We start from the raw sequence: 27,953 nt of genomic DNA on the forward strand, positions 1-27,953 counted from the left end.
GTTTCCAAGTCTCTGTGCCTGTGGGCAGAGCATGGCACCGGCTCCCATGGGTCCAGAGATGGAGGGGCCCGAGCCATGAATCTGACAGCCTGTCTCCTTCCTACACAGATTGCCATGGGGGTGCCCCTGAACAGGCTGAAGGACATTCGGATCCTGTATGGAGAGTCGCCCTGGGGTGTCACGCCCATCTCCTTTGATAACCCCATCAGTCCACCTATTCCCAGAGGCCATGTGATCGCTGCCCGGATCACCAGCGAAAACCCAGATGAGGCAAGGGGGGGAACACCCAGGGAAACTGAGGCCCAGGGGAGGGAGCAGCCTGGTGGGCATCCACCCTTCCCTTGAGGTTCACATCTGGGGTCTCTTTCCCCTTCTTCTTGTCACAGCCCTTGGGCCAGGCGCTGGTATTCACTTCCCTGCATTTCACAGAAACTGAGGCTCAGGTTGGTCTCAGGGAGGTGGGATCTGAATCCAGGCCTCTCCAGAGGCCTACCCAGCCTGGCCCCGTGTGGGCTCCATTTTCATATGGAGCCTGGATGGCAGGAGCATAGGTGTGGCCCAGCCATGGGGCATCAGCTGGGAGTGCCGGTCGGTTTTCTCCGGACCTCGCTCAGTTTCCTTGGTTCTCTTCCATCTCCAGGGTTTTAAGCCGAGCTCTGGGACCGTCCAGGAACTGAATTTCCGCAGCAGCAAGAACGTGTGGGGCTACTTCAGCGTGGCGGCTACCGGGGGCTTGCATGAGTTTGCAGATTCCCAATTTGGACACTGCTTCTCCTGGGGAGAGAACCGAGAAGAGGCTGTCTCGTCAGTACCCCCCCCCCCCCCCCCCCCCCGCCAAAGCCCTGTGGCCCTTCCCTCTTCCCTCTCCTCCTTTCTTTTCCTCAAGAATCTGCTTTGGGCAGATGACTAGGAGGTAGACATTGGGTGGGAGAGAGGAGAGTAGTTTCCTTCATTAGAGAGGAAGGACAGGGGGTGCCTTAAGATGCCTTTTGAAGGGATTACATGCTAGACTTGAGTCAGGAAGCCCCAAGTTCAAATCCTGCCTCAGACACTTGATGGCTGTCTAGGAAAAGTGCTTAACCTCTGTCTGCCTCAGTTGAGTAAAATGAGGGGGTGGAACTCAGGGTCCCCAAGGTCCTTCCTGGCTCCAAGTGGAGGATCATAAGAGTCTCTTATTCTAAGGTTTCTTACCTTGCATCTGGAGTTGATCACTTTAAGTGTTAAGGAACTCTCTTAGAGGCAGCTAGATGGCACAGTGGAGAGAGCACCGGCCCTGGAGTCAGGAGGACCTGAGTTCAAATTTGACCTCAAGCACATAATAATTTCCTATCTGTGTGACCTTAGGCAAGTCACTTAACCCTATTGCCTTGCCACAAAAATAAAAAGAAAGAAAAAGAAAAAGAAACTCCCTGGGGTGGGGGAGGCTGAGCAAGCCAATATTAAAAGATTTTGTATTGATTTGGGAAATGTGTGTTTCTAAGGAACATGGTGGTGGCCCTGAAGGAGCTGTCCATCCGGGGAGATTTCAGGACCACCGTGGAGTACCTCGTTAACCTGCTGGAGACGGAGAGCTTCCAGAGCAATGACATCGACACTGGCTGGTTAGATCACCTGATTGCAGAGAGAGTGCAGGTGAGGCATGTACCCCTTCTCTTGGAGCCTCCTCCACTGGGCCTCCATGACCTCGGCCGATTCTCCTGAGTCCTTGCAGGTCTCCAAACAGAGGCTGTCACTCATGGGGTAGGGTAGAGTCGATGATGCCTCCACAGAGGGGCCGAACTCAGGGCTGCCGAGGCCCCTCCTTGTTCTCCAGCTCTGGGACCCCTGAGCCTCCCTGCTGAGGGGACAGGCCTCCGGTCATCCTGAAAATTCCTTCTTTCCTAGGCCGAGAAACCCGATATCATGCTTGGGGTAGTCTGTGGAGCCTTGAATGTAGCAGACGCTCTGTTCAGGACCTGTATGACTGACTTCCTGCATTCACTGGAAAGGTAACAAACATGTGTGGTCATGACCCCATCCGAGTGCTCCGCTACCTGGTGTGCAAGGGCAAAATGTGAAGCGCTTGGGCATCCTCGTGTGCACGTGTGTGAGTTGTGCATGTGTGTGTGTGAGTGCATGTGCGAGTTATGTGAGTATGTGTCTGAGCAGTGTGTATGTGAGTGTGCATGTGTGTATGTGCAATCATGTGTGCATTATGTGTGCACACGTTTGCATGAGCATTGTGTGAAAGCATGTGTGAGAATGCATATGTGCATGTGTGTATATGAGCATGAGTGAGTGAATGTGTATGAGCATGTGTGTGAGTGTGCATGTGAGTGTGTGTGTGTGTGTGAGCATGTGCATGAGTGTGCATGGATGGCAAAGGGTTTACATAGATGGATAGATCTCTATTTCTGGTGACATATGGGGATAGACGAATCGTATATAGATCTATGTGCATGTGGCTGTGTAGAGACATGGATAGATTCCTCCATCTGTGCCTGTGTACTGGTGTCTTTGTAGGAATGTTTACATGAATAGATGTGCATAGACGCATAACTGCACACATGATTTGTGTCTAGGCTGCATAGACAAATATGTGTGGAGGCATGTGCATGTGTGTTTACATAGAAACATGAGTGTGAATAGCTATTGATGTGATAAATGCATTGCCATGTGTTCATAAAAAACAAATGGATATAACCACTCGCTTTTCTATATAAATACATTGCCACATTTACATCGATGTATCTTATCTATTGATCTGTCCATCTACCTAGCTAAATACATTGCCTTGGGAGTTACGGACCTGGGGCTTACACCCTGCCACTGTGGCTCCTTGGTCTTTCCCCTTCTCCTGGCCTCAGTTTCCCTCCTCTGTAAATTCAACCAGCCGCCCCCTAGTGGTCTGGGCTCCTCCATAAAAGGAGGGACTGGCCCCTAAGGCAGGCCTTCTCCCTGGATGGTGTCTCCTGGATGGTGTCTCCTGGTAGACAGTCTTCTCCCCCCACCCCATCTTGTTTATGTAGTGTCTTTCCTGGGTATAGGATGTAATTAAAGGTAGGTAGCTAGCTAATGATCGGGCACGCTTCTTGGCACTTGGTGGTTTGCAAAGCTCTTCCCTCAGAGCAAATCAGGGAAGCTGGAAATACTCGACGTGCCAGGATGACTGTTTCCATCTTACAGTCTCAGAGCAGCCACAGTCATTGGGGTAGTCGGTGGCCAAGCTCCGTCCTTTGGACCCCCCCAGATCTGTTCGTTTTCACAGGTTTCCCATTTCTTAGTGCTTCTCCAAAAGCCCAGGTGATTGAGTGAATGAAACAGAAGTCTGGCTGTTCTTGAGGAAAAGTTCTCTAGGGCCAAGGGCTGCTTGGCATGATGTCAAAGGACTGAGGGTGATCGCTGGGACCTCAAAAAAAGACGGAGAGATAAACTTTCAAAATTCCTTTATTTCCTCAGACTGCTATAAATTGGTGAGAGCTGGCTGCTGGAACAGATAAAAAGGTGGACTTTCCCCAGCCCACCCACATATACAGGATTCTTGGTCTTTTCTATTTCCTTTTAAGTCATCATCAGACAAAAGACCAGGAGAATGGTTGTAGTACCCTTAGTTATTAGCTCAAAGATAATTGAACGATAAGGAAACCAAAGTTCACTGGGTCAGTTCCTTAGAAGTCCAGGTGCTCACTTTCCCAGAACATGTTGTCTGGACGATGCTAACTTAGCAAATGTGATAAATTGGGGTCCCTGAAAAGTCTTCTTCCACCCTGAAGATAAATTACCCCTCCCCCCCATGCTCAGATGCATCAGTCAAAATTCTCATTGGTGGCATTGACCCCTTTAGAACATTGAGGGAATTCTTTTTCAAAGAAAAATTTTATTTATTTCGAGTTTTACATTTTTTTCCTCTAATCTTGCTTCCCTTCCCCCCTCATTAGTCTTTACATTGCTTCCATGTTGTACATTGATCTAAGTTGAATGTGATGAGAGAGAAATCACATTCTTAAGGAAGAAAAATAAAGTATAAGGCATAGCAAAATTATATAGTAAGATAATGAGTTTTTTAAAAAATTAAAGGTCTTTGGTCTTGTTCAAACTCCACAATTCTTTCTCTGGATGCAGATAGTATTCTTCATCGCAGATACCCCTAAATTGCACTGATAGAATGAGCAAGTCCACTGATGAAATTCTTGCCCAAGATGTGGCCCCATTTATTTTGAAGGATCTGGAAAACCAGCTGAGTGGCCCTTGTCTTAATGGTCTCTGTCTGTCTTCCAGGGGTCAGGTCCTTCCAGCAGATTCTCTGTTGAACATTGTGGATGTGGAGTTGATCTACGGAGGGGTGAAGTATATCCTCAAGGTAAAGATCAGCCCATTCCTGCCCTCCCAGACCATTACCCAGTATTGGAGTGAGCCCCAAAGTTGAATTCTGCCATGGAAACCTAAAAGCACAACCGCAAGGGCTGGCTGATAGGAATAGGCCACATCTTTGAGTATATTTCTTCAGTATAAGTACTCAGTAGCTCTCTCTCCAGTCCTTTGGTGTAGCGGAGATACCACTACTGAAAGCCCGGCTCTCTCATATTACATCTGGACCCATCCTGTAAAGGAACATGTAGATGGGGATGAACATGTGAGGCAGATGTAGCATGGGCTAGTGGAAGGAGGTTGGCATTGGCAACTTCCTTCCTCAGTTCACTCCCTTATCTTTTCCATGAGGGTATCAGACCCAACATCCTTGGTTCCAACCATCTGTATATTTTCCAAAGCTCTTCCACCTGCAGCCTGCTTCTCTGAAATGCTTCAATTCCGTTCCCCCCATTTTTTTTAGATTTTTTTTTCAAGGCAATGGGGTTAAGTGGCTTGCCCAAGGCCACATGGCTAGGTAATTATTAAGTGTCTGAGGTCGGATTTGAACTCAGGTGCTCCTGACTCCAAGGCCAGTACTCTATCCACTGCGCCACCTAGCCGCCCTCCCCCATTTTTTTTTTAAAGAAGATCCTCCCTGTACTTAGGATCTCCCTGGCCAGGTCAGTGAAGTCTTTGAGCCAGCTCCTTGCCTTATGAGTATATCTTGAAAGAAGGGATGGTCAGCCTGGAGAAGAGACAGAGAGATGTGCTGTGGATCTGCAGGCATTTGAAAGATGAGGATTTAGTTTGTTTCATTTGGTCCTAGAACCCAGGACCAGGAATGAGGTGGAGGAAATAGCAAAGAGCTCTGTGTAATGTTTGTCCTTCATTTTTGAAGAAGACCACATCAAGGAAGTGATACCATGACAAGCACATGAACTGGATTTGAGTGTGTGTGGGGAAATTGGTACTAAGTCACCAGCCTCACTTTCTCCTCCAGAGTCATCTGGGTCCAGTGGTCAGCTATGGATCAGGATGATTAGAGATGGCCCTGGCTGTGAGATCATCAGGGTGAAGTCACTTACCCAAGGTCTCACAGTTAGTTCGAGTCAAGTGTCCAAGGTTGGATTCAAACTTCCTTCCTCCTGACCCCAAGGCCAGTGCTCTATCCATTACACCACCTAGCTGCCCCTCTTATTAAAGGAAAAAGCTTCCTAACAATGAGAAAACTGGAGAGTCCAATCAATGGGCTGCCTCAGGATGTGAGCTCTGCTGTCATGAGATGTTGGGAGCATACATTTGGAATGGGAAGGGACCATTTCTGGGGTCTCAAGGCAGCCTCTTGGGGATTCTGCCTCGGGAGCAGGTCAGACTGGATGGTGCCTAAGGCCCTTCCATTCTGGGGATTCTGGGCTTCTGGTGCTGAGGAGGTCAGAATGAGCAAGTACCAGAATTTGGGTGAGGCTGTGGTGTGATGCTGGTTCAAGAGCCGGAGGCCTTGTCCTCTGCTCCTCAGCCTCACTCTATTGCTGATGCCACTGTACCCTGCAGAGGGTTGGGGCTTCCTGAAATGAAACGGCATACCAACCTTGAGTTCTTTGACCACCAAAGAACTTGTTCCTCAGCTACAGTGAAAGGCCAAGACACGAGCCTCTTGTTGTAGGAACAAAAGACCCCTTTATTGCGTATCCTTCACCTCTATCTTCCCAATGCCCATGGACAGCATGAACATATCTCATGAGATAATCAACGGGAACCAACTATACAAAAAAGATGGTAAAGTTGCTTGCCCAAATTCTTGGCATACTTCCTTATCTTTACAGTTTGGGTACAATCCTGTTACCTCAGGATGAGCCGCTTCCTGGGCAAACACAAAAGTAGTAGAATAAAGATGTCCTGAGATACCCGACCCTGCAGTATTGCAAAACAATAGAGAGGCAAGAGGGTCTTAGAGACCTTTGTCCTTGTTATTTCACAGCTGTGGTCCTCAAGGATCACTAACAGCTTCCCAGCCAGGGGGCTTGGGTATCTTTGGCCATGACCCAGGTACTCACCAAATCCGATTGCAGCACATTCAACCTCCTATCCGGCCACCAAGAGCAGGGCAGAACTTGGGGAGCCCCTTGTGCCTTTGTGCAGGAGCCAGAGTAGAAGAGGTCGGAGGTCAGAGCCAGGCAGTGCAGATGAGGCCAGGCCAGGAGGTCTAACCCTGGGATGCCCACCTGAGGGACATCACCCCAAAGACCTCATCATTTTAGGCTTCTTAGCAACTGTAGACCCCAAATGTTTCCTGGGGATGCTGAGAAATGCCTTTTCTCCCCAGGTTGCCCGACAATCTCTGACCATGTTTGTCCTCATTATGAACAACTGTCACATTGAAATAGATGCCCACCGGCTCAACGATGGCGGGTTGCTGCTGTCCTATGACGGTAATAGCTACACCACGTATATGAAAGAAGAAGTTGACAGGTGGGTCCCAGATCATCTCCTTGCACGCTCGCTCCAGTATGGGGGAGGGACTGTCTCTTTCCTAGCATGGACACATGCCCATAAGAGAGGCAGCGTGGGGCCAGCCTTTCCTGATGGGGCCATCAGAGCGATGATGGAAGATGTGAGCAGGGAGCCTGAAATATATATATTTTTTTATATTTTGCAAGGCAATGGTGTTAAGTGGCTTGTCCAAGGCCACATGGCTAAGTAATTATTAAGTGTCTGAGGTTGGATTTGAACCCAGGTACTCCTGACTCCAAGGCTGGTGCTCTATCCACTGCACCACCTAGCCGCCCCGAGCCTGAAATATTGACAGTCCTGTTTCCTCCAAGATGGGGAGCCTCTCCCTCCCCTGATCCTTCATTTATTGCAGTCTGAGCAGTGCCCCAAAAGTAATGACTTTGCCTGGTGTCACTTTGACCATATAGTTTGAACCTCATGGAAGTTGGTGGGAGGTTCACCCCATTGAAAGGAGTCTGAGGGCTAGAATGATCCCCACCTCCCTAGATTTCAGGACCTCTGGCACTCTCTACTGGGTCAATAATTGGGGCTGTCCAGACACCCTGTTTCTTGGGAAGGGGGCGGCATTTTGTGCTTTCATCACTGTCCTTTGCCTTTTATTGACTTCCTATCTATTTCATGAGCATTGAGACCCTCCCAGGGCCCAGGGCCCTGCCCAACTACCCCATTTGACACCCAGGCTGCAACCTTTGGGAGCAGCTTTTTCTAATACCTGTAAGGGAAGGAGAAAAGAGCCAGAGCCTTAGGTTTGAGGGGTGGTCTTGATGTTGGTCTCCATGGGACTTTGCCTGACTCTAGGGCCCTAAAATCTCCTTGGATCCCATAGCTTGCTCCCATCTCACTTTGGGGCAGCCCTACACTGTACCTAGGTTTGCCCATCTGTGGTTTATTCCCAATTCTGGTCTAGACACAGTACATGCTTTCAAGTCTCAGAATTTCCGGGAATTCAGTTTGATTTGGTTTAGCAGCAAGGCAGATAACTTACTGAGTGATAATTGTGAGTCGAGGATTTCTGTAGGAAGCTTCCTTGGAGGCAAATCCATTCCCACTCCCTTGTCTCCTAGTTACCGGATCACCATTGGCAATAAGACTTGTGTGTTTGAGAAGGAGAATGACCCAACCATCCTGAGATCTCCTTCTGCAGGAAAACTTGTGCAGTATCTGGTGGAGGATGGAGGCCACTTGACCACCGGAAGCATCTATGCAGAAATGGAGGTACCCATAGGACCCCAGGGGCCCTACCCCTTTTTTTGGGGGAGGAATTTTCTAGGCTGTCTAATCTGACTCCCAACTTGAGGATCTCTAGTCCACTCATGCTTTATGTATTCATAGAAGGCCACACGTGTTAGTACCAGCTTTATTCTTAGATTTTATTTCCTGTGAATTTCTCATCTTCTAAGTATGGATATTCCCTTTCCTGGTGCCTTTCCTCACTTCTTCATCTCCTTACCCCACCAGGTAATGAAGATGATCATGACCTTGAACGTGCAGGATGATGGCCGGGTCTATTACGTGAAGCGGCCAGGAGCTGTACTCCAAGCAGGCTGTGTGATAGCCCGGCTGGAGCTGGATGACCCTTCTAAAGTTCATGCAGTGAGTGATGATGCTGAGATTATTGGGGACTCCTAGAGCTGGTGGCACCATGGCCAGTGATGGGGAGCCAGAGGGATCACCTCCTCAACTTTCACTTTACGGATTAGGAATTGACACAGGACAGATAGGGGCTTGGATCACAAAGTCATTTGGGTGGTGAGGAACAGGACCAGAATTTCAACCCAGATCTTGTTTCTTGACTTTCCCCTTCCTGAAACATAAATGTCCATCACACTCCCTTGACCTCTGCTTGGACTCTCTTGGGGCAAATTAGACTTTCTGCTTCATTCCTCCCTTTCCTAGATAGCTGGAGTTGTTTCATTTTCAAAGACATGATACAAACAAGGTTCCCTGCTCACATCTTCCATTCATTCAGAGGGTGGAATTGACCACATCACTGGTGCAAGCCACCCTTCTCATCTTTGTGCCCCGCAACACAGCCATAGAAACTGGATTAGGGGGTCCACAGAACACGCTTGATTGGCAAATATCTTCTGAGTGACTGAGCACGTGTATCATTAACTCACATATTTGCTCTCTGGAGGTGTTTGAGAGTTCCATCATTGGGTTGTATTAAGACTAAAATCTTGGGGCAGCTAGGTGGTGTAGTGGATAGAGCAGCGGCCCTGGAGTTAGGAGTACCTGGGTTCAAATCCGGTCTCAGACACTTAATAATTACCTAGCTGTGTGGCCTTGGGCGAGCCATTTAACCCCGTTTGCCTTGCAAAAACCTAAAAAAAAAGACTAAATCTTTTGGGCAGCTAGGTAGTGTAGTGGATAGAGCACCAGTCCTGGATTCAGGAGGACCTGAGTTCAAATTTGATCTCAGACACTTAATTACCTAGCAGTGTGACCTTGGACAAGTCACTTAACCCCATTGCTTTGCAAAAAACCCAAAAAAACCCCCAACTAAATCTTTTAATAAAAGATTTATGTGAATTTTCAGTTATTTTCACCCCATTATGTACCTATCTTTATATTGGGGGGAGGAGTTTTTAGTTATTTTCATCTCATTTTGTACCTATCTTTAGGAAATCAATTAGAAATTAAGAAAGTGAATTTTTAGTTATTTTCTCTCAAATATATACTCATCTTTAAGGATCAATAAGAAATAAAGGGGGTAATTTTTATTTTCACCCCATTATTTACCCATTTTAAGAGAATCGATAGGAAATTGAGGGGAGAAGTTTATGAAATGGGGACACTGAGAAATTCAAGCTAAAAAAGAAATCTTACAGAATTCCAGGATCTAGCCTAGTCTCTTCATTTTATCAAAGAGGAAACTGAGGACCTTGGGAGGAAGTGGCTTGGCCAAGGTCAGGTGTCAGCTTCAGGTCTGGGGTTCTTTGGGTTACATTCCGTCCCTACCAACCTTTTCTTTTGTCTGCTTCTCACCAGGCTGAGCCATACATGGGTGACCTCCCTTGCCAGCAAACCTTGCCCATCATGGGAGAGAAGCTGCACCAAGTTTTCCACAATGTCCTGGAGAACCTAACAAATGTCATGAACGGCTACTGTTTGCCAGAACCCATTTTCAGTACCAAGGTGAGGAGGACTAGCTTCAGTTGGGCTCTTATTCAGAGTAAGAGATGAGAAAAAGTTTTATATACATACATACTGACCCCCCCCCCTTACACATAGCCATGCACTCATTCACATATACTCCCACACAATCGCATACCCACATGCCCACACACATATATTCACACTCACACCCACTCAAACACACACAGTGTCACACATACATAGTTACACATACATTTACATGTTCACTCATACTCACATTTTCACATACTTCACATCCCCTCCTTACACGACCCACCCTTACATACTCTCACATATACACATAAAACACACATCCTCAAATGCTCTTTCACATATACTCACTCTCACGTACACACCCATATACAAGCAATCATATGCCCACTTACATACACACATGCTTATAGTATTGAAAAGTTAGTTCTTTTGTTTTCTTGATCATTTGATCTTGACCCACTGATCAGTCCTGAAACAGGATTCCTAAATTCCCTTTGATCCTACCATTCTTGATGGGTCTCCATGTATCATGGCACAGTCAGGTCCAGTTTAAAATGTGGGTAGAGTGACTCCTGCTAAGTTATTCAAAATGGAGACATGCCTTGACTGTTGAAGGTCAGACCATTGAAAGGTGAGGAGACCAAACTGGGCACCTCCCACTGCTGTGGATAGGGGGAAAAGGCTAAATCAAACAAAGATTTACAAAAACTTGATCATTTCAGTTACATGAAATTGAACATTTTAATAGGATCAAACTTAGTGTATGTTGAGTCCCTATTCCAGACTTTTATATGGAGTCCCACTGCTAGATTCCCTTAATCTCCCCTGGCAAGTGTCGGATGGTCAGGAGACAAGGATGACAAAGGAGACAAGATCTCCTAGTGCTCTAAGGTCTCCCTTTATTCACCAAAACACCAGTGTGTAAATACTTTTCCAGTCTCTCATCCACTCCCACTCCCACAGCACTTAGCAAGATAAGACTCTGGTGCTCAAGGATATCAGGTGAAGATAATTCACAATACTCCCATACACAATGGTGTGCCTAGGGTCAGAAAGAAAGCAGTGAATTGAGAGAAAAATTCTTTGTGTCAGATATCTCTGAAAAGAGTATGATGCCCAAAATGAATATACAAGCAATTAACAGAACATAGGAGGACAAAAGCCATTCCACAGCAGATATAATAAATAGCATCCCTCCAAAAAATTGCAAGTGGCTAGCAATTACCTGAAGGAAGGCTGCAGAGTTCCAATAATAAGAGAAATGCATATAAAAACTACTCTGAAGTTTCATTTCACCCCCAGCAAGTTGGCAAAGGTGACAGAAGACGGGAGCTATCAGTGGGTGGAAAGGTTGAGGAAAGAGGCACACTCATGCAATTGTTGGTGGAGCTATGAAATGGTATGACCATTTTGGTAATCAATTTGGACTTATGGGGAGAAAATGACTAAAATGCCCATACCCTTTGACTCAGAGTTTCATATATATATATATATATATATATATATATATATATATATATATATACATACATATATACACACATATATGTTACACACACACACCCACTCACACCAAAATATTCATATATTGTAGTTTACATAGTAAATGGCAATTACAAGGTTGGTCTATGAATACAAGGGATGGAGTGGCACAGTGAGGTGAGAAATAACATGTGAAGGGGGCGGCTAGGTGGCTCAGTGGATAAAGCACCAGCCCTGGAGTCAGGAGTACCTGGGTTCAAATCCTGTCTCAGACATTTAATAATTACCTAGCTGTGTGGCCTTGGGCAAGCCTCTTAACCCAATTTGCCTTGCAAAAAACCCTAAAAAACAAAGCAAAAAAAAAAGAAATAACATATGAAGAATCTGGAGAAACCAAGGAAGACTTATCTGAACTGATGTATTTATGCATTGGCTTGTGCAAATAGAAACAAAGCACATTGCAGGCCATGACCCTAATATTAATGAGTTTGGTCCTAGAGAAGATAGAGGCAAGGACTCCTCCCTCAGAACTTCTTGGCAGAGGCTTAAGGGTGGCTGTGAGACCTCAGATAATGTCCTATCTATTCACTGTTTCTGTTTAGCTCAGTTGAAAAAGATAGATGACAAAAGAATAAAAGATAATAATGAAAATTACTTGAAAGAAAAAATGCCCTGGGTATTAGGACAGGTGTGGGACTCTGAATACCAAGGAGAAGATTTTGTGTTTTATCTTGGGGGTGACAGGGAGCCAGTGGAATTCACTGACTAGGATAGTGACATGGTCAGATGATGTCATAATATTATTTTACTTGTTCAGTCATTCTCAATTTAAAGGGCACATGCACTTTTTTCTAGGTTTTTGATATCATGAAGGCATAGGCGTAGTTATGATGTCATGTGCAAATTTCACCTTCTGCAGCACTTGTCACCATCTTCACCTCCGCCAAAGCGGGAATTTTATCAGCTGCCCCTCCCCCATCTCTGCAGATGCCACCCACGGGTTTCACCCGTGCAGTTCTCTTGTGGGTTTCACCCATGCAGCTCTCTTGTGGGTTTCAACTGTGCAGTCTCCTGTGGGTTTCATCCATGAAGCTCTCTTGTGGGTTTCACCCATGCAGCTCTTTTCTACATTTCACCCGTGCACTTCTGTTGTGGGTTTCACCCGTGCAGCTCTCTTGTGGGTTTCACCCGTGCAGCTCTCCTGTATGTTTCACCCGTGCAGCTCTCTTGTGGATTTCACCCGTGCAGCTCTCTTGTGGGTTTCACCCGTGCAGCTCTCTTGTGGGTTTCACCCGTGCAGCTCTCTTGTGGGTTTCACCCGTGCAGCTCTCTTGTGGGTTTCACCCGTGGAGCTCTCTTGTGGGTTTCACCCGTGCAGCTCTCTTATAGATTTCACCCGTGCAGCTCTCTTGTGGGTTTCACCCATGCAGCTCTCTTATAGATTTCACCCGTGCAGCTCTCTTGTGGGTTTCACCCGTGCAGCTCTCTTGTGGGTTTCACCCGTGCAGCTCTCTTGTGGATTTCACCCCTGCAGCTCTCTTATAGATTTCACCCGTGCAGCTCTCTTGTGGGTTTCACCCATGCAGCTCTCTTGTGGGTTTCACCCGTGCAGCTCTCTTGTGGGTTTCACCCGTGCAGTCTCTTGTGGGCTTCACCCACGCATCTCTCTTTTGGGCTTCACCCACGCATCTCTCTTTTGGGTTTCACCCATGCAGCTCTCTTGTGGGTTTCACCCGTGCAGCTCTCTTGTGGGTTTCACCAGTGCAGCTCTCTTGTGGGTTTCACCCATGCAGCTCTCTTGTGGGTTTCACCCATGCAGCTCTCTTGTGGGTTTCACCCATGCAGCTCTCTTGTGGGTTTCACCCGTGCAGCTCTCTTGTGGGTTTCACCCGTGCAGCTCTCTTATAGATTTCACCCCTGCAGCTCTCTTGTGGGTTTCACCCGTGCAGCTCTCTTGTGGGTTTCACCCGTGCAGCTCTCCTGTATGTTTCACCCGTGCAGCTCTCTTGTGGGTTTCACCCGTGCAGCTCTCTTGTGGGTTTCACCCGTGCAGCTCTCTTATAGATTTCACCCGTGCAGCTCTCTTATAGGTTTCACCCGTGCAGCTCTCTTGTGGGTTTCACCCGTGCAGCTCTCTTGTGGGTTTCACCCGTGCAGCTCTCTTGTGGGTTTCACCCGTGCAGCTCTCTTGTGGGTTTCACCCGTGCAGCTCTCTTATGGATTTCACCCCTGCAGCTCTCTTATAGATTTCACCCGTGCAGCTCTCTTGTGGGTTTCACCCATGCAGCTCTCTTGTGGGTTTCACCCATGCAGCTCTCTTGTGGGTTTCACCCGTGCAGCTCTCTTGTGGGTTTCACCCATGCAGTCTCTTGTGGGCTTCACCCACGCATCTCTCTTTTGGGTTTCACCCATGCAGCTCTCTTGTGGGTTTCACCCATGCAGCTCTCTTGTGGGTTTCACCCGTGCAGCTCTCTTGTGGGTTTCACCCGTGCAGCTCTCTTGTGGGTTTCACCCGTGTAGCTCTCTTGTGGGTTTCACCCGTGCAGCTCTCTTATAGATTTCACCCGTGCAGCTCTCTTGTGGGTTTCGCCCGTGCAGCTCTCTTGTGGGCTTCACCCACGCATCTCTCTTTTGGGTTTCACCCATGCAGCTCTCTTGTGGGTTTCACCCATGCAGCTCTCTTGTGGGTTTCACCCATGCAGCTCTCTTGTGGGTTTCACCCGTGCAGCTCTCTTGTGGGTTTCACCCGTGCAGCTCTCTTGTGGGTTTCACCCGTGCAGCTCTCTTGTGGGTTTCACCCGTGCAGCTCTCTTGTGGGTTTCACCCGTGCAGCTCTCTTGTGGGTTTCGCCCGTGCAGCTCTCTTGTGGGTTTCACCCGTGCAGCTCTCTTATAGATTTCACCCGTGCAGCTCTCTTGTGGGTTTCACCCATGCAGCTCTCTTGTGGGTTTCACCCGTGCAGCTCTCTTGTGGGTTTCGCCTGTGCAGCTCTCTTGTGGGTTTCGCCCACGCAGTCTCTTGTGGGCTTCACCCACACATCTCTCTTTTGGGTTTCACCCACACATCTCTCTTTTGGGTTTCACCCATGCAGCTCTCTTGTGGGTTTCACCCGTGCAGCTCTCTTGTGGGTTTCAACTGTGCAGTCTCCTGTGGGTTTCACCCGTGCAGCTCTCTTGTGGGTTTCACCCGTGCAGCTCTCTTGTGGGTTTCACCCGTGCAGCTCTCTTGTGGGTTTCACCCGTGTAGCTCTCTTGTGGGTTTCACCCGTGCAGCTCTCTTATAGATTTCACCCGTGCAGCTCTCTTGTGGGTTTCGCCCGTGCAGCTCTCTTATAGATTTCACCCATGCAGCTCTCTTGTGGGTTTCACCCATGCAGCTCTCTTGTGGGTTTCACCCGTGCAGCTCTCTTGTGGGTTTCAACTGTGCAGTCTCCTGTGGGTTTCACCCGTGCAGCTCTCTTGTGGGTTTCACCCGTGCAGCTCTCTTGTGGGTTTCACCCGTGCAGCTCTCTTGTGGGTTTCACCCGTGTAGCTCTCTTGTGGGTTTCACCCGTGCAGCTCTCTTATAGATTTCACCCGTGCAGCTCTCTTGTGGGTTTCGCCCGTGCAGCTCTCTTGTGGGCTTCACCCACGCATCTCTCTTTTGGGTTTCACCCATGCAGCTCTCTTGTGGGTTTCACCCATGCAGCTCTCTTGTGGGTTTCACCCGTGCAGCTCTCTTGTGGGTTTCACCCGTGCAGCTCTCTTGTGGGTTTCGCCCGTGCAGCTCTCTTGTGGGTTTCGCCCGTGCAGCTCTCTTGTGGGTTTCGCCCGTGCAGCTCTCTTGTGGGTTTCACCCGTGCAGCTCTCTTGTGGGTTTCACCCGTGCAGCTCTCTTATAGATTTCACCCGTGCAGCTCTCTTGTGGGTTTCACCCGTGCAGCTCTCTTGTGGGTTTCACCCGTGCAGCTCTCCTGTATGTTTCACCCGTGCAGCTCTCTTGTGGGTTTCACCCGTGCAGCTCTCTTGTGGGTTTCACCCGTGCAGCTCTCTTGTGGGTTTCACCCGTGCAGCTCTCTTGTGGGTTTCACCCGTGCAGCTCTCTTATAGATTTCACCCATGCAGCTCTCTTGTGGGTTTCACCCATGCAGCTCTCTTGTGGGTTTCACCCGTGCAGCTCTCTTGTGGGTTTCACCCGTGCAGCTCTCTTATACATTTCACCCGTGCAGCTCTCTTGTGGGTTTCACCCGTGCAGCTCTATTGTGGGTTTCACCCGTGCAGCTCTCTTATAGATTTCACCCGTGCAGCTCTCTTGTGGGTTTCACCGGTGCAGCTCTCTTGTGGGTTTCACCGGTGCAGCTCTCTTGTGGGTTTCACCCGTGCAGCTCTCTTGTGGGTTTCACCCGTGCAGCTCTCTTATAGATTTCACCCGTGCAGCTCTCTTGTGGGTTTCACCCGTGCAGCTCTCTTGTGGGTTTCACCCGTGCAGCTCTCCTGTGGGTTTCACCCGTACAGCTCTCTTGTGGGTTTCACCCGTGCAGCTCTCCTGTATGTTTCACCCGTGCAGCTCTCTTGTGGGTTTCACCCATGCAGCTCTCTTGTGGGTTTCGCCCACGCAGTCTCTTGTGGGCTTCACCCACACATCTCTCTTTTGGGTTTCACCCATGCAGCTCTCTTGTGGGTTTCACCCATGCAGCTCTCTTGTGGGTTTCACCCGTGCAGCTCTCTTGTGGGTTTCACCCATGCAGTCTCTTGTAGGCTTCACCCACGCATCTCTCTTTTGGGTTTCACCCACGCAGCTCTCTTGTGGGTTTCACCTGTGCAGCTCTCTTGTGGGTTTCACCCGTGCAGCTCTCTTGTGGGTTTCGCCCGTGCAGCTCTCTTGTGGGTTTCACCCGTGCAGCTCTCTTGTGGGTTTCGCCCGTGCAGCTCTCTTGTGGGTTTCACCCGTGGAGCTCTCTTGTGGGTTTCACCTATGCAGCTCTCTTGTGGATTTCACCCGTGCAGCTCTCCTGTATGTTTCACCCGTGGAGCTCTCTTGTGGGTTTCACCCGTGCAGCTCTCTTGTATGTTTCACCTATGCAGCTCTCTTGTGGATTTCACCGTGAAGTCTCTTGTGGATTTTATCGGTGCAGCTTTCTTGTATGTTTCACCTGTGCAGTCTCTTGTGGGTTCCACCCTCGCAGACTCATGAATATTCTCCTCTTCTCCAACACTGCCCCCACCTTGGTGCCGGCCCTCATCTCCTCACACTTGGACTATTTCAGTAGTTACTGATTGGTCTGCCTGCTTCAGGTCTCTCCCCACACCAATCCATCCTTCCTCTAGTTATTTTTGTAAAGTGATTTTCCATAAAATGTGAGTCTGATCACCCTCACACTCAATAAACTCTAGTGGCTCCCTATCACCTGCAGGATCAAAGAGAAAATACTGTGTGACTTTCCTTTCATATCCCACCTAACCTCCATCTTATCTTCCCAGTGTTTTCACACCTTACTCCACACCATGTCCTCTTTAATGCAGTGACATTGGCCTCTGAGCTCTCCTACAAACATGACCCTCTGTCTCTCACTCTGGGAAATTCTCTCTTCCTAATGACCTTCCTTCTTCCTTTATATTCCAATCAAAATGCCTCCTTTTATTGGAAGGCTTCCCCAACCTTTCTATTCCAGTGCTTTCTTTCTATTATTTTCCATTATCCTGTTCATAACTTGCTTTTTTTACATCTGTTTGCATATTGTCTTCCCCATTTGATTGTAAGCTCCTTGAGGGTCAGAGATGGTCTGTTGCCTCTTTTTGTGTCCCCAGTGCTTAGGAAAATGCTGACACATAGTAGGTGCTTAATAAATGTTTATTGATTTTTGATTGATAAGTTGGACCAATTTTCACAACTCCTCAAAAGGATATTTGCTTCTATTCTAATTTAAAATTACCCAGGTCCCTTGGCCACTGATCTATTGGGGGTTGAGAGGTGGCATAGCTCTTGTCATAGATTTGTGTCAGTTTTCTGTGTCTTGAATATCAGAGATATTTGATTCAAATACTTCCCCCGACTTGATAGTTTTTCTTTTTCTAACTTCATTGATCTTTATTTTTTCCTGCTTAATAGTATTTTATTTTTTCCAATAACAATAGTTTTCTACTTTCATTTTCATAAGATTTTGAATTCTAAATTTTTTCCCCTCTCTCCCTAAGATAGCAAGCAGGCAGTCTGATAGAGGTTAGACATATTCATCAGGTTAAACAAATGTATTTCTAAATTAAGTCCTGTTGTGAAAGAATGATTAGAATTACAGGGAAAACCAAAGTTACATTGATCTTTATTAATTATTATTAATCTTTATTAATACAATGACTTTCAATTTTTACTTAATTGAAACTGGTCATATTATCTATTATCTATTATCTAGTTTTATCAGTTGTGAGACAAATGTCCAGAAATCCATATATCTCTGAACTATATTCATTTTTTCAAGTGATATATGATATATTTTAATCATTGATCTCAATTTAAAAAAACACTTTTAATCAACTTTCTTCACATAAAAGGATGTAATTCTAGGTCTCATGCCAGTCCTGGATCAGTTGTGGTCAGAGCAGTGAGAGAACATTGGTACATGTTGAGTTGTTTTCTTGAACCAACATAGGTGTAGTAAGATGATTTTATTGTTGGTTTTTAATTTGTTTGTTTGTTTTTTGCAAGGTAATGGGATTAAGTGATTTGCCCAAGGTCACATAGCTAGGTAATTATTAAGTGTCTGAGGCTAAATTTGAACTTAGGTTCTTCTGACTCCAGGGTTGATCCTCTATCCACTGAATCACCTAGCTGCTCCTTTTATTGCCATTTTGGTGGTGTTTCTTTTAGGATTTTATTGGCATAGATACTGGAGTGGTTTTCCATTTTTTACTCCAGTTTATTTTATAGGTGAGGTAACTGAGCCAAATAGGGTTAAATGTCTAAAGATAGATATAAACTCAGGCCCTGCACTCAGAACTGAAGCTCTGTGCTATGATGCCACCCAGAGACCCCATGGAATCAGGATACACAAAACAATTCTAACCCAGGTTTCTGGCTTCACTTTCCACAATTTGCTGAGAGTATTTTTCCACCAAGTCTAGTAGACCCCCAGATTGCCCAGATTCAGGCCTCTTAGTGTGAGGTTGCAAGGAGATTGGCCCTGTGACCTGTTTTTTACCAAGTCTCTGGATTGCATGATGGCAATGTCTGCTCTGAGTCTGTTCTAAGGGCCCTTTTCAATTGAGTGAACCCCATAAAACTTCACAGTGATTCTGTGCTGTCTCCTCCTCCTTAGGGAGGTAAAAGTCCATCCTGGACTCCATCTAGAGGATTTTAGTTTCTAGGCTAACAAGTAAGGTGAACTGACCTGTAAGACCCCAACAGCCCCTGTAGGAACCCTAGTGGGAGCCCTTTTACAGGTGTTGTATTTCATCTCATCCTAGGTTGTGAATGTGGTCCTTGCCCTTGGGGAGCCCACAGTCTCCTGGGAGAAAAGATGAGGCAGACAGATGAGAATGAGAGGATAGTACAGTCCTGAGCCTCAGAGGCTCAGAGAAAAGAGATGAGGCTGAGCCAGTGTCCTTAGAAGAAACAATCTGAAGTCTCTGGTCAGTCATTTGACTCACCTGCCCAGTCTTCCATAACTGTGTTCAATGCTGTCATCTCCACTGAGAGTGGATGTGAATGACTTTTGTCTCTTTTTAGCTCAAGGAGTGGGTGAACAAGCTTATGGTCACACTCCGGTCCCCTTCATTACCTCTTCTGGAGCTCCAAGAGATCATGACCAGTGTCTCCGGCCGGATCCCACCCTCCGTGGAGAAAGCAGTCCGTAAAATCATGGCCCAGTATGCGAGCAACATCACCTCTGTGCTTTGCCAGTTCCCCAGCCAGCAGGTAAAGAGGGTGGGGGAGGTACATCTCTCAGGTGATTACCTGACATCCCTGATACCTTTATGGATTCTTCTGTCTGGTCTTTGATAGAAAACATCAGGAGATGTGTGATTTTATCATTATAGGCCTCCCATTCCATAGATTAACAGAGATTACAACCCTTTTCAGTCTCAATTCAATGGTTAACAGATCCCTTGGTGGCCATCCTTGTGGGCATGGCTGCCTTGCTCTCCTAGGCTCTCGCTGGGCCGGTCCTCAGAGCCTCTCCTTCTGGGTGGGTCCTGCTGAGGCTTGGGGTCTGTGGATGGAGCATTCCAGAGCCTGGGGAGGTGCCTTCCTCACATTACCCTGGGACCTCAACAATTCAACCTTGCAAGACCCAGAGACTTGTGTGGGTATCTTGTATGAATCCAGATAAACCCCAAATTATATTTGTTTAAGGCTTTTACCAAACTTCTGTAAAATTATCCAGGTCATTGGCATATAAAAAAAACCTCCAGAAACTTTGAGTGTTCTCTCTGTCTTCTTCACCAAATAGACAGTGCTTAAAAAAAAAGGGAATGATGCCAAAAGAATAAAGAAAAAACCCAAAGCCATACTCAGTGCTCATTGGTAGAACAAATGCCTGTTCTACTGCTGGTTCTGCTCCCAGGCCCAATCTGAATGATTTATTTATCATTTGTACTTAGTGTGGCTGTGGAGTAGAGGAGGGAGTCCCGGACCAGGTACTGGAAGACCTTGGGTCAAGTCTCTGCTCAGCCACTCACCTGGTGCGTGACTTGGCCATGCCCCTGGCCGGCTCTGGGCCTCCTTTCTCTTCCTACCTATGGTGCGGTTGGGCTAGATCATTTTCAAAGGCACTTCCAGCTCCAAAAGGCCACTTTGTGTAGCACTTTCTTCTTCCAGTCTAGTGGACTCTCTCCCTCTAGTCAGGGTCTGGTGCTGATCTTTTTTGTAAAAAAAATGTTGTTGCTTTCCAGTGAATAAAAGTTTATCTTCTTTCTCCCCTCATCAATTGGGGAGAAAAAAAAGAAAAACCCTCGTAATAAGTATGCACAGTCCAACTAACCAAATTCTCACAATGTCCACAACCAAAAAATATGTAACTCATTCTTCCATCACCCTCTGTTGGGAGGAGAGTTGACGGGCTTGGTCCTCAATCCTCTGGGCTTATGGAGCAGAGTGCTTAAGGCTTTGCAATGAGGTTGCTATTTTAGAAATGGATTTTTCTGGTTCTGCTCAGTTCACCTACCATTATTTCCCACAGGTTTTCCCATTCATTATTTCTTACAGCAAAATAGCATTCTGTTGCCTAATTTGTTCAGCCACTCTCCGGTTGATGGGAACCCCCTTAGTTTCCATTTCTTTGTACCCTCAGAAGAGTGGCCATCAATATTTTTGCACATCTGAATCTTTTTGGGTCATAGACCTGGAAGTGATCTCCCTGGTCACAGGCTATTCACACTTTAGTGACTTGGGGGTCTTTGTTCCAAATTGCAGTGCATTGTGGTGCTGGTTTGCTCAGAGCCCAAAAGCATAGGTTGTATCCCTTTTGCACCGACTTAGCCAATGTGGTGGATGTGTGGTGGAGCCCCAGAGTTGCTTTAATTTGCATTTGTTTTAATGAGTAGAGATTTGGAGCATTTATTCATTTGGATATTAATAGCTTAGGTTTCTTCCCTAAAAGACTGCCACTCATACCCTTTAACCATTTATCAGTTGGAGAATGGCTGTTAAATTTATAGAATTGAATTAATTCTGTGTAAATGTATGTTGTATTTTCTTTGTTATCTGTATGTGTGCATACATGTGTTGTACTTCATGTTTACTGCCTTGTGTATTTTATCTCAATGTGCTCATATATGCCTGCATCATATAGGTTAGTTATGTGCATACATACTGGTGTGTTGTGTGAGTAGTATGTGTCTGTGCATGTATTTGTGTGTTTGCAAGTGTCATGTATTGCATGTGTGTTGTGTGGGTATGTGGACGTTAATCACAAACACACTACACACATATGTACATGGGAGTGGGATACATGTGTTTGTGTGCACCATGTGGGTGCCATGTGCACACACTGCACACACACACACATTATAGGTCTCCATGCACATGTGGATGTTCATACATATCACATGTGGACATGACCACATAAGTGCACACATGGCCATTACAATACATTCATGCTATGCAATATGTGTAGACACGTGTCATGTGATACACATGTGCACATGCACACACATGACTGACATCTTGTTGGCAAAGGTTTTTTTCCTAGTTACTCACTGTTTTTCTAATTTTTGCTCTATTGAACTTATTTATGGAAAACTTCTTAATTTCATGTAATCGAAATTATTCATTTTATTTTCTCTATTCCTCTTATGACTATGAATTCTCTTTCTCTCCATAGATCAGAAAGGTAATTTCTTCTGCATTCTTCATAGTGAATTATTTGTGATGCTTCCCTTTTTATCTAAGTCATATATCCATTGAGAACTCATCTTGTTATCTGGTGGGAGACGTGGGTCTGTCCACCTAGGTTCTTCTGGCAGTGATCTTTAGAAGCCATAAAATGTGTCTTCACCTGCCCTGAAGTCCTGCGATGAGACTTCACCGTGGTGCCAAGGGAAGGCTGGCTCTTGGAGCCATACTGGAGACTAGAGTCCTTGACCTGACGGGCTGAAAGTGTCACCTACAGGGTGATGAGGGATAACAAGCCCACAGGGTCGAGAAGATCGGGATAACCTCAATGAGGGCCTAGCGCTCGGGAGGTGTTGCTATCTGCATCAGCAGAGGCAGCACCTCATGGAGAAGTCCACTGGTTCTTAATGGTTTGGCCAGTTGCCTAGACTTTCCCAACAGATGCCACTCATTTTCTTCCTGAGAAGTGGCCACTGCCATTGCATGTATGTCCATCTTTCTCTCTTTAGTAGGACTGAAAGAAAGGTACTTGCTATTTTTCTCACATGTACCCTCACATTTTGTTAGGGCAGAGCTGCCGAGGCCACGCCATCTTGTAGCTTATTTCCTTCAGTGGCTCTCGTTTATTCACATACCCTCACCCCTCCCCTCTGTAGGTTTGTCTGTAGGAGTTGCTGCCGCCTAGATGGTCAGCCTCTGTGCAGTATAGCTGCCAGGGTCCTCGGCCCTCAACCTACACCCAGATCAACCCAATGGACCTCAGATCCTAATGACCCACAGGGAGAAAGAGCACAGTGAGATCCAGAAGAGAATGGGAGGTGGGGTGGGATTTATTCCTTAGAGAAGATCCTCCCCTATTCATTTCTCCTCTATTCCCAGAAAACTTGGTCTCTCTGAACACCTGAAATTCAGAACTCTTCAGAAGGAATCCACAATCTGGTTAAAGACTGGTTTTAGTAACTGGATCTCTTGGTCATGAGTAGTTGGATAAGCTCTTTTTTCCCATTTAGATCGCCAACATACTGGACAGCCATGCTGCAACCCTCCAGAGGAAGGCGGACCGGGAAGTTTTCTTCATGAACACTCAGAGCATTGTGCAGCTAGTTCAAAGGTGACTTGAGATCCCTTGGTCAAAAACCTTGAAATCACAAGATACAGACCAAGTCCTGGTGGTGGGTTCTTTGCTCAACTAGTGGCAAGGGATGGCAGAGAGTCAATGTCCAGCCCCTGACGTTGAAGGGAGCATGTATTGCTATTATGGGGACCTCTATGACACAGGACTCTTTATTAATCAAACAATTCTTATTGTGACAAACAAAACTTTTGTCATTTTTCAAATCATTGGTCCATAAACATTTATCTCTCTCTCTCTCTCTCTATATATATATATATATTTAAAAACTTCATTTTACTCTTTTTTGTTTTTTGTTTTTGCAAGGCAATGGGGTTAAGTGACTTGCCCAAGGTCACACAGCTAAGAAAGTTTTAAGTAAGCATTAAGTAAAGTATTATTATGATCTCAACATGACCAAGAAGGAAATTGCATCTCACAGAGAGAACGCTTCTTGCCCACCCAAGATTCATAGCCATCTACTCCTGATCTAACCCATGGTTAGTTCTTCTCTACCAAGCTATCCCCTTCCCCTAAGAAGATTGTTTTTTAGCCTGGCTCTATCACAGAGCATATTCATGGCCTCTGAATTTAGAATCCCAAATGTCAGTAATCAGTAGAACTCTGGCAGCCCTGACAGGCCCTTGCCCCCTGGACATGGCTAAACTTATACCTTAGGTTATATAGATAGGTGGCACAAGTGGATAAGGTGAGCTATGTGATTATAAACAAGTCACCTAAAATCTCATTTCCTCAGTTTCCTCATATGTAAAATGGGGATAATAAAAGCATCTACTCCTCAGTCTTGAAATAGCTTATTTTAAGTACTCTGGAAATCTTAAAGTACTCTCTAAATGAGAGTCATTACATATTATGAGGGAAAACCAGAAATGGCCAATTTTTTTAGCAGTGCCTTCCCTGCAGAGCAATCAGAGGATCCAGATTTCTTGTGCCACTTGCAGTTCCCTGCCTTGGCTCTCTCCCCAGATTGTTGGCAAGGTTAGAAGAGAATATATGAGAAATCACTCGTGGAATGAGGGCCGTCCAAGCTCTTTGGCTGCTCTCTTTGGCCTTAATTATTATACAACCAGGAGAATGTCAGCATTTTACCAACTTTCCACGATATTCCATTGGACTGGTCATGACACCAATCAGTTAGTCAATCGACAAGCATTGTATGGGACAAGGAGTAAAAACATGGCCCTTGCTTGTGATCTGATGGGGGTGATGTCTAAGTAGATACAAGATAGTTTGGCATTGGCAAATGGCACCTCTAATGACCCTTGTGGTCATGATCTTCCCTTAGAAGGAGGCACCACTCAAAGCATCCTTCTGGACTTTGACTCTAAGGCCGGCAGTAAAGCATGCGTTTCTTCTACAGGTACCGGAGCGGGACACGTGGCTACATGAAGACGGTGGTGTTAGATTTATTAAGGAAATACCTACAAGTGGAACATCACTTCCAACAAGGCAAGGCTGGAGTGAGGGTGTACCTCTGTTTTCCCAGAGGCCAGCAGTTGGACAAAAGAGAAACAAGGGTCTAACCACATGGTCTCTCTCTCTCTCTCCCCCCAGCCCACTATGACAAGTGTGTGATCAACCTTCGAGAACAGTTCAAACCGGACATGTCTCCCGTGCTCAACTGCATCTTCTCTCACGCACAAGTGGCCAAGAAGAATCTGCTGGTGACCATGTTAATTGTAAGTCCCTCCAAGGTGGAGGAAAGGACCCTGAGGGGCTTCTGTTCTGTTGCATGGCTGAGTTGGCAGGAGCCCCTAGGTTTGAATACTGGCTTGGCTGTGGACCACCCATTCAACCTATGGTGGGTCAGCCTCCCTGGGCCTCAGTCTCCTCCTCTATCAAATGGGGATAGTAATTATTGGGAGAGTGTGCACAGTGGAGAGTTAGGAAGGCCTGGATTCAGAGCCTACCTCCAACTACTAGCTTTCTGAGTAAAGCAGGGGAAAGAGGGAGGAGGAGATAATGAATTAGATTTTGGACATGTTCAATGGGAGACATCTATAAGACATCCATTTTAAGATGTCCAAAAGACAGTGGATGAAGTGAACTTTGGGCCCCATCATATAATGGACAGTCTCAGATTGACATCTGGACTTGTGAAACTAGCCCTCTGACCTCAGTTCTTAAAACCAATTTTTCTCTTTTTAAAAGAATTTTCTTTTTTCCCCCTTTTTAAAAGTTCTTGCCGGGCATTGGGGTTAAGTGACTTGCCCAAGGTCACCCAGCTAGGCAACTAAGTGTCTGAGGCCAGATTTGAACTCAGGTCCTCCTGACTCCAAGCTCTATCCACTGTGCCACCTAGCTGCCCCTTTAAAAGAATTTTCAACTCAAACTGACAAAGAAGACTTGAGTGGGCAGTGCCATGGAGAACCTGATTGGGAACTTTAAGCATTTGAAGAGTTAGATGACCATGGGCACTAGATGGTGCCATATTGCAATAAGCACTAAGCTTGGAATGAGGAAGGCAACTTCATGAGTTCAAATCCGGCCACAGGCGCTACAAGACCCTGTGTGCCTCAGTTTCCTCAGCTGTAAAATGGTCTGGAGAAGGAAATAACAAAGCACTCCAGTATCTTTGCCAAGAAAACCCTCAATTGAGTCATGGAGAATCAGACATGACTGGAAAAATGATTAGACAATAGCAATCAACTATACAGAAAAAACTTGATCTGAGAAGTGGATGGAAGCTGCAGAGAAGTCAGTTTAGGTCATGAAAAATGTTTTAATATTTAGAGCTGCCCCAAAGTGGTACCCTCTTGCTTTCTTTCCATGGAGTTTTCAAGCAGGCTGGACAGCCACTTGTCAGACCAGTTGTAGAGTAGATGTTGTTTCTAGATTAGTTGACTTCCAAGGTCCTTCCCGTGCTCAGACTTTGTGATTCTGTGAAATATTACTGAAAACTTTATTAGTGGAGCAGCTAGGTGGCACAGTGAATAGAGCACTGGCCCTGGAGTCAGGAGGACCTGAGTTCAAAGTCAGCCTCAGACACTTAATAATCACCTAGCTGTGTGACCTTGGGAAAGTCACAACCCCATTGCCTTAAATAAAATAAAAAAAACCCCATTACTTCCATTTCTGAAGTTCTTTAAAAAACTTGTCCTTACTGATCATTTGAGAAGTGGTATAGACTTGTCCAAAAGATTTGCTGCCTCTGAAGATCCAATGAAGATGTGGTCAGCGCCTTGGTGGGATTCTTTGGGAAAGATGATTTAGTAGAACTGTTCACTGGCTATGTGGGTGCCATTTTGGTATGCAGACAGTAAGCTTCTTCAAGGCAAGAACTGTCCTATATTGGTCTTTGTATCTCTCACCCCTAGAATATTGTAGGTGATTAATGAGTGTAGCTGAATTAGAAGTGACATTGGATTGGATACTGGGAGCCCTGGATTCTAATCCCAACGCTCTCAGTAGTTCATTCTGTGACTTTAGGCAAGCTCCTCCTCCAGTCTCAACACCCAAGAAGGTTGGATTGTAGGTGATCTGTTAGGTCTTTTTTAACCCTCACATTCTGTGTCATCATTAAGTAACTCAAGCCCTGGCAGACCCCAACAGACCAGCTAGAGGGCGCAGTAGATTGAACATGGCCCTGGATGACCTGAATTCAAATTCGGCCTCAGACACAATAATGGCCTAGCTGTGTGACCTTGGGCAAGTCTCTTAACCTTATCACCACCAACAGGGTGAAGAGGGGTAACAAGCCACAGTGTTAAGAGGGTTGGGATAACCTTGATGGGATTATAGGGCTGGGGAAGTGATGCTATCTGCATCAGCAGAGGGAATACCTCACGGAGAAGGCCACAGATTCTTAATGGTTTGACCAGTTGCCTGGACTTACCAGCACTTTCCACCCATCTGTTTTCTGAGAAGTAACTATTTTCATTGCCAACCTATGTGCCCATCTTTCTCCTTTTTGTATGACTGAAAGGGGCTTCTTAGTTTCCTCACACAAACTCACCATAATAATGCAATGTGCATTGTAATCTTTGAAGGATGCCCAGTCACTTGGGCCTGGCCTCTTAACTTGGGTCTATGACCTTGTTTTCAATGTCTCTGACTTCCTTTGTCATCATTTGAATTTTATTTTATTCATTTAAAAACACTTTTCTCAGACATCCCTAGGCTTCATCACACTTTCAAAAGAATTTGTTCCCCCAAAAGTTTAAGAACCCTTGTACCTGAGGAAATCCTCTTAAGATTTTGCCACCTTTTATATCTGACTCTGTATCTATTTTGTCCCCCAAAGGATGAGTTGTGTGGCCCAGATCCATCACTGACTGATGAGCTTCTCTCCATCCTTGGTGAACTCACCCAGCTAAGCAAAAGTGAACATTGCAAAGTAGCCTTAAGAGCCAGACAGGTAAGTGCCATGCTTTCTGACATTCTGGGTCCTCAATGGAACCTCAGAATTAATTCTTGTGCATGTGTGATTTCTCCTGGGCTGCTAAATGGTTTCCTCCCAAACATGTTTCTCTAATTCCTTGTGAGCTCATCATCTGGCAATGGCAAAGACATTGACCTTGGGGATAAGTGGCCAGTCTGTTCTTCATGCACTTCTTCCATTTCAGGTCTTGATTGCCTCCCACCTCCCTTCTTATGAACTTAGACACAACCAAGTAGAGTCCATTTTCCTGTCTGCCATTGATATGTATGGCCACCAGTTCTGCCCAGAAAACCTCAAGGTAAGCTCTGTTTCCCAAAAGTCTGACTGTGGTTTCAGAGTTTGGCTTCCCTTCCTTTCAGGCTGGCACTTAGGAAATGGGCACTGGGATGTTCTGAAGCATTGTAAGACTTGGGGTAGATGGACGGTGGGATCCGTTTATGTCCTGGCCTCTTCCTGGACCCCACATTTCCATTTATGATGGTAGAGTTGGCTACTTTTCAGTAGGAGAAACCTTCTCCTCCTCCTGTTCCCACCCTGTTTGGCAGGAGCTCCTGGGTTGGTCTGAATAACGCCTCTCACAGTATCTGTGATGACATCTGAAGAGAAACCGAGGTTCCAAGGATGTCACCCAACTCCTAGAGGTCAAAGATGGGATTCAAACCTAGAATTCTCCAGGAC

The 27,953-nt window shown here is 46.3% G+C and overlaps 1 protein-coding gene across 8 annotated transcripts in view; it reads left to right on the forward strand.

The window, feature by feature from the left end:
- ACACB (acetyl-CoA carboxylase beta) overlaps positions 1-27,953 on the forward strand; it is a 119,335-nt gene that overhangs the window by 52,426 nt on the left and 38,956 nt on the right. For 7 of the 8 annotated variants that reach the window (XM_074206099.1, XM_074206101.1, XM_074206098.1 and 4 more), the window contains 15 exons: positions 109-270; positions 641-804; positions 1,482-1,632; positions 1,885-1,988; positions 4,258-4,339; positions 6,653-6,798; positions 7,905-8,055; positions 8,299-8,433; positions 9,832-9,978; positions 19,156-19,344; positions 22,773-22,873; positions 24,255-24,343; positions 24,449-24,573; positions 27,138-27,251; positions 27,460-27,573. In XM_074206099.1, the coding sequence (XP_074062200.1) occupies positions 109-270; positions 641-804; positions 1,482-1,632; positions 1,885-1,988; positions 4,258-4,339; positions 6,653-6,798; positions 7,905-8,055; positions 8,299-8,433; positions 9,832-9,978; positions 19,156-19,344; positions 22,773-22,873; positions 24,255-24,343; positions 24,449-24,573; positions 27,138-27,251; positions 27,460-27,573 (1,974 nt within the window). Of the gene's footprint in view, positions 1-108; positions 271-640; positions 805-1,481; positions 1,633-1,884; positions 1,989-4,257; positions 4,340-6,652; positions 6,799-7,904; positions 8,056-8,298; positions 8,434-9,831; positions 9,979-19,155; positions 19,345-20,030; positions 20,112-22,772; positions 22,874-24,254; positions 24,344-24,448; positions 24,574-27,137; positions 27,252-27,459; positions 27,574-27,953 lie in introns of all 8 variants that reach the window. The other variant, XM_074206105.1, reaches the window with a different exon arrangement.

This window comes from Macrotis lagotis, chromosome X (assembly GCF_037893015.1).
Source record: "Macrotis lagotis isolate mMagLag1 chromosome X, bilby.v1.9.chrom.fasta, whole genome shotgun sequence".
In the NCBI taxonomy this organism is placed as follows: domain Eukaryota; kingdom Metazoa; phylum Chordata; class Mammalia; order Peramelemorphia; family Peramelidae; genus Macrotis; species Macrotis lagotis.